The following is a 7,050-nucleotide window of genomic DNA, read 5'->3' on the forward strand; positions in this document are numbered from 1 at the left end:
CGTTCTTGAGCTCCACAAGGGTATATTTTGTTTAAAGATGCACTAAAACGGCATGCGCGTTACAATAACGCCATTGCAGGTGAATTAAATGTTCCCCTGCATGTGTGCTCCAGAGAAATCCACGCATTACTCCAGCCCCCTCAAACCTAACAAACTACGCACAGAAGACTCTATGCACAAAGACACCGCTTAGCGGGGGAGTGACAGGCAATACTTTTAACGACACGGAAAAAGATATTTAAAAACAACAGAGAACAGACAAATGTTACTCATTTTCCGACAGGGATTGCCATACTGGCAACCCAGTAAATATTAGACAAAAGCCTGGGATCGCGTGAAGGATTTTGACGTCATCACTTGTGTAAACTTGCAACTTGTGCGAAGATTCAGTGCCGTTGTGAGCTCCTATATTCACGATTGAAAGCGGAAAAAGCCCACACAGCAATATAGAGTATTCCCTGATCTTCTTAATCGGTAGCTGTAGTTAAGTTATTTAACGAAGAATAATAATTTGGCTTGAAATCTGTACGGGTCCGCAAATGATCCCAAAACAGCAAACGATCCCTAAACTGTACCGCAAATGGTAGATTTTGGTTCTAAACCCCTGAGTCCAAAATTCTGGATTCAACGTGTTGCATTCGTTTGGTCACCTCTTTCGTCACTTTTCAAAAGCGTCGAACAATGTTGGATGATGTTGGATCCGTTTGGCCATGCGTCTATGGGTTAATGAAAAGATACTGGAAATACTCACACAGAGAGACACCAGTTTAACTCGAAATTTAAAAAAATGTGACCCGATTTTATAATTACTTAAAAAATTAATGTCTCCATGGAATAAGGATTCCCGGATTAGCGCTGTACGCACGGGCGTAAGTGCGTATATGGACGCTACGCCCCTGAACTTGGACGCAATTGTTAACTGATTGATATCCGAGTTCCAAATAACATTGAGGAAGTCGCTATTCATCGTCATTGTAGAAGTGGAACCATCTGACTTGGAAGGATATGGCATACAACGAAGTGGTCGATCGAGAGCATAGGCTCATTCGTGCACCTTCGTTCGCTCTCGATCTGTTGCAATCGCTGGTTGTTCTTCCTTTCTTTTTGCTAGGTCTACCAGACCCCAGACATATCAGCTAGTCATAAGATCGAAAAACATACACCGGATCGAAGTTTTCCGCAAACTCTCCGATTTGTCTCACTGTTGTTTATATTTCCCGCTGCAATCTAACACACTTTAAGATCTTTTTGGCCGCGCGGGAGATGTCCCAATTTTTTGGCCAAATGCCGAAATTCGTGTTGCGAAAAAAAAAATACTTCGGACATTTGTATGAAGATTCTAATAACGAAATCCTATCAAGCAAAGCCTGAATTTTAAGGGTATGAAATAAAAAAACCGGTGGTGAAATTTCCAGTCATGTGCACTTTAAGTACCAGGAGAGTGTCCCCACGGGACCCTTGGTTATTTGTTATGACTTGCTCCCTTAGGATGAATGCCGGCATGAGAACAGCCAGAGCTCAGAGCTAAATGGAAAATAATAAATACTACTACTACTACTACTACTACTACTACTACTACTACTACTACTACTATTACTACTACAATAATAATAATAATAATAATAATAATAATAATAATAATATCTACAGAGGGCAATCATCAGAATGTGGGCCTTACAAAAATCGAAGATGTACCAGTAGTTGTTGACGCATTGGGGATAATAATAATAATAATAATAATAATAATAATAATAATAATAATAATAATAATAGGTATCTCTGATGAAGTCAGTTAAGATTTGGACAAGAGGATAAAAATGATTGGTACGACTATCATGAACTTTCAATACCGATTTCTGCAGAGATTTCGTCCTACTAACTTGTTTCTAACAAAAATTGGTAACAAACAGGACCCACAATGTTCCTTCTGCAGCAACGCTCCTGGAAATCTTAGTCACCTTTTCTGGTATGGTCCAAAAGTGAATACGTTTTGGAAGGTTCTAAACGAAAAACTCATTGATTGTGAACTTATCCCTCGAGACTATTTGAAAAATATCGCAGCCACAACTCTCGCACTTTAAATTGGTTCTTAGTAAGACTATGCGATTTTTGTAACGTTATTTAGGACGCTAACCACCAAGAAATTACTTGATTCATGAATGAGCTAATTTCATGTGTTACTTATCGAAGCTTACCAGCAGGGCAGTTTGTGCACCCAGGGATGGGACTGGTATCAGAGATGTTAACAAAAGTACCAAGAGGACATGGGAGAAGCCTCAGGCCACTATTATCATACTGCTTGGCAAATCCAGCCCGATGGAAAAGCTTGCGCAGTTCATTTTTCATATAAGAATGTTCACTTGAGATGTCTATGAAGTCAGAGTCATCTTTTTCTGCATCCCTGAAATTCAAAATGGACGAGGGAATAAGTTGTTAAAGTACCTCTAAAATTCCTTTAGTATCGACATTCCTTATTCCAGGAAACCTGTACCTTTTATGTGAAAACCAAACAATGTATCACCAATATTGTCATTGTTTCTGACGGTGTAAATACATTTTTTTTTGTTTCCCTTGTCCAGGAGGCCGCTTATTTTAATGTAGCCTAACAAACTGCGAATTTCAAAAAATCAAGTTTCTTTCAAAACTCTCTAGAAGTCAGTATCGCAGAGAAGATGACTGTTTTCCCTTTGCTCTCGTGTTAGTGACACTGTTTTGGACAGCCAAAATGTAATAAATTGAAACGCATTGTTTTAAGCAGAAGGGAGGAGACGTCTCTATTGCCTCTCCCTCCTGGTTTTAAAGCACGGCTTAACTCTGTTTGATATTTAGACTCAAGTTTAACACTTGAAAATTCAAAATTGAGAAAAAGAATAACTTGAAAGATAACAATGATAGCAAATTTAAGTTCTTTATGGTAACCACAAATCAAACAAAATTAGGACTTAAGTTCACATAGTTCATATAATAATAATAATAATAATAATAATAATAATAACAATTGACAGTGCTAATCAACCTTTTTAATTGCAGTATTGAGGACTGAATTGAGAAAGGGCACAGCTCACGATATCGGGATTAAAGCACACGAAGGTGCCTCTGGCTCCAGCTATAGCTATACGGTCCATGTTTGTTGTCGGAGAAGAGCACCACAGCTAGATGTTAATTACCTGTGAGTCGATTTTGATGAGGGAGGAAAACCAGAGTACCCAGAAGAAAACCCTCGAGTAAGGTTGAGATCGACTGAAACTCAGCCCACATGCAGGCCGGGGCCAGAGTTGAACCCTGGCTCGCAGTGGTTGGAGGCCCGATAGATAACCACTAAGCCACCCTGGATTCCTATGTGTTCAAACTTATGATGACAGTTTTATTCTTTCACGATCACTAGACTAGTTGCTAATAGTTCCTAAGTGTGATGAATGAACATCAGTGACGAATGATCGACATACTGATTTGAGGTACCCATCGTGTGAAGAGGAAAAGAAGAAAAAAAAGGAGCCTTTTTCAACTCACGGTAGCACTTTAACCCAGAATTCCGTGGAGCAATGAAATGGAAGAAGGCAGCGAGTCAGCCATTTACAAAGAGGCAATGGTAGATTAGAAATCATGACCACCGAGGACAATTCTATTTGGTGGTCAGTAGGGATTTCAACCCGAAACATCCACATACACTGGACCACGCTACCGGTGCTTAGGGAATTGTTTTGTGGGTAACTCCGAGTATTTTGTTGTAAGTAAAATTCACTGATAATTATGTCTGAAACAATCTGACTGGAAGATTAAGTAGCCAAGATTGGAATAAAGGGCTCGGAGATGTAGAGGTTACTTTCGGTAATTCAAGGGATTTTTGACAAGTGCCTCTCCAACAGTAGCATCTGTTTTTTGCTGATGGAAGGAATCATTGTCTTTAATAATATGGTAGATGAGACGCTTGTCAAACCAGAGTTCCAATTGTCTTTTGCCTGGAACGGATGCTGGCATATCATTTACACTTCGTTCAAGATCAATACGCAATTCTGGATTCTCTTCGTGATGCCAAATTAGAAGCATTACGTTTCTCTTGAGCATCGTTTTGATGCTCGGTTGTTATAATAAACTTGAGTTCATGCCTGTTCACTTGAATGGGCTACGAGAAGTGAGAATAGACCTTAGAGAGGTAAATGAATAATTAAACAAAACCTCATCAAGGTTCAAATGAAGATGGTAAAAAGTGTAAATATTTAATCACTACTGCACCTAGCGCAAGGTGCCAAAAACACACCCATTAAAAAAAGTAACTGAATTACTGTGCAAGCACAGCGAGTAACATGATGCATTTCTCATGTGGCAAAGGAATCATGACTTCTAGACATCGCATGCATCACATTAAACCTCCTTTGATTTTTCCTCAAGGTCAAACTGCTGACTTCCATGCCGTTTGGCCACCCGCTTGCATTCACTTTTCCAAGACTTGCGTTTGATTTGACGCGACGACTTGCGTTTAATTTCAACATGTTCAAATTTTGGACGCAAGTCCGCCCAACTTTGGCCACTCAACGCAAGTGGATGCAAGTTTTCGCAAGTCATTCGAACTTTTTTGGAAATCTTTTAGCCAATCTGATGCCGCTGTTTGAGCAGGAACTATTTCGCGCCTTTCGCGCTTTCCCTTTTGACAAGATGGCTTCTGTCACGGAGCAAAATTCGGAAAACTTAAGCTCCGAAGAGCTAAAAGAAAACAAGGATAGGGAGTTAAAAAAACATAAGAAAAAAGAAAACCATAACAGGAGACCCAGTAGCGGTGCAAGTATAAGCAGCAGCTACAGTGAAAGTAGCAGCTCTTCCGAGTCTGAGCCTAGGAAAAAGAAAAAAAAAAAATTCTGCTACTTTTGCAAAGGACTTGCCCTCAACTTGCGTCGCGTTTGGCCACCCTATCGCAAGTGAACGCAAGTCTTCGCAAGTGAGAACTTGCGTCGATTTGCGATGACTTGCGTTTCGTTTGGCCAGGGCTTTAGTGACTTGGTTTCCCTAAAAAAACGAGTTTATGAAAGAAAAAAATCACCGAAACATTTTGAGTACTGAGCATTTTTAAATGCTATTTAAAAATTTCAGAGACATCGATTGGTGCAGGGATACTCTTGTCGTCTGGAACTAGTCAACGATATCTTTAATGTGCAAATTTTTGTTCATTGTTTAGTGGCGTTCCCGTAGCCGTCGTCGTCGTCCTTGCGTAAGCTCTGTAATATCCCTCGTGGATAACAGTACAATGAGACGCCAAAAGCAGAAACGTTTCTTATCGAAATAAAGTCAGTAAAAAACGAGGACAAACCTCTCCATTATGACCTTGATACTGTCACCATGAAGTGGAGTCGTTAAGGTCATTTCAATGATATGATTGGTGGAAGTTTGAATCCTAATTCAAAAGAATTACTAGTCAAGCTCCAAAACTGGGAACTACTGCATACCCGTCTTAGGTAAAAGAAATTTAAATTTAATTCAGACAAGGATAAGGCAGAGGCAGTTATTTTTACAGTGTGTTTCCAGCGGCAGTTGTTATGACTCCTTATAGAGGCCATACTGCCTATGTGCTAACACTACCTGGGCAGGTGGCTCCGATGATATCTCCTCTCGCTTGAAGTGGGACGACCTCGCTTGTGATAAGCTACGGAATCCTCTGACAATGGCACCCAACGAAAAAATTGAGCCAAACGCCTTTGAGAGAAATTTCTAGGCTCCTTGTAAATTATAAAGACTGTCTAAAGAGACGTTTTCATCACCTGGAAAAATTTGATCTGTTTGGATATCTTAGATGAAAATTGAAGAGTCCGAAAAGTTTAGGGAATGATATCTTCATTTCAGAAAATGCTAGCTGAACGTTACCTTCTAAAAACTGCCCAGCGAACCATTTGCTCATCTGAAACTGCTGGGTGACATTTTTAAGTGCCAAAAATTGCAAAAATATCCTCTCCGAAAACGTAAAGGACTACTTTTCTCTTGTTAGGAATCTTTTACCTGATGTTTAATATATATTTAATAGAACAAAATGCTGTCCAATTTGGAAATAATTTGATGGAAAAACTCTGAGGACTGCCAAAATCGGCTTCGTCCATTTTGGCAGTCCGAGGAATTTTTTGAATTCACTGTTTTCCAAATCGGACAAGCACGTAGTCCTGTTACCTATAATTATATAGCTAGTCAGTTGTAATTGGGCATTGCTCAGTCAAGCTATTACCCTTAAAGAAATATTACCTGAACTCCAGAGGAATACTTCGCCTGCTTCGCTTTTTCGCTTTCCGTAACCCTGCGCTCGCTTCAAGTTGTTGCTTTGAATTTGCACTTTCACGCTCTCACAAAATACTGTAGTTTCTGCCACAGTTTTTTTAAAATGACAGTCCAACGAGCACTGCATGACGGTTAAACTTTCTGGTTCGTATTCGTGACCGTCCTTTTTTCCTAATTTCAGCGAAAAAGCGGCAAAGAATTGCATCTATCTTATGACGAGGGATATCTACCAACTTTCTCGCTTCGTTACGCTGCACCTTCCACTCTGAAAACATTCAGCCACGTTTTTGTACTTTTGGAGGTGTTTTAGTTTTGGTTTTCATTTCTCAGGTTGGCAAGCTCTTCTTCTGGCAACGTAGGAAATCTCTCATTTGCGGTGATATCGCTGAAAAAGTCTTGAGAAAAGGAAACAAATTTCTCCGTGGCAAATCTCCGCCATTGTAAACTACTACAAACAGAGACAACAGCGTTGGGGCTGTACTTTGTGCTGATTGGCTAGTTTCTATTACCTATTGTATTCTCTGGGAATTGATTGGCTTATACAAACTGTCCTATATTTTCTAAATTAGATAGTTTGCCTGTTTTTAAAGGAAAAGCCTATCTGAAACTATCCAATTAATCCTTAATTGGACAGTTTAAAGAATTAAAGAATAATTGATATAGCTATGCTGACAACTGCGGATTAACTACCAGCTTTATAATTAAGTAAAGAAATCTATAGCTGTTTGGCAACATAGAACCAAAATTCGTAGAACAGTTTGACTCCCCCGAACACATTTTCACCTAAGATTATGG

At 39.6% G+C, this 7,050-nt stretch overlaps 1 protein-coding gene across 1 annotated transcript in view; it reads right to left on the reverse strand.

Moving 5' to 3' along the window:
* Positions 1-4,065, reverse strand: part of LOC138010048 (uncharacterized) — a 35,661-nt gene extending 31,596 nt beyond the window's left edge. Inside the window, exons 1-2 of the mRNA XM_068857017.1 lie at positions 3,824-4,065; positions 2,196-2,401 (exon numbers count right to left, since the gene is read on the reverse strand). Of these exons, the coding sequence (XP_068713118.1) occupies positions 2,196-2,401; positions 3,824-4,065 (448 nt within the window). The remainder of the gene's footprint in view (positions 1-2,195; positions 2,402-3,823) is intronic.
* Positions 4,066-7,050: the final 2,985 nt, after the last annotated feature.

Source organism: Montipora foliosa, chromosome 1 (genome assembly GCF_036669935.1).
Source record: "Montipora foliosa isolate CH-2021 chromosome 1, ASM3666993v2, whole genome shotgun sequence".
Classification (NCBI taxonomy): domain Eukaryota; kingdom Metazoa; phylum Cnidaria; class Anthozoa; order Scleractinia; family Acroporidae; genus Montipora; species Montipora foliosa.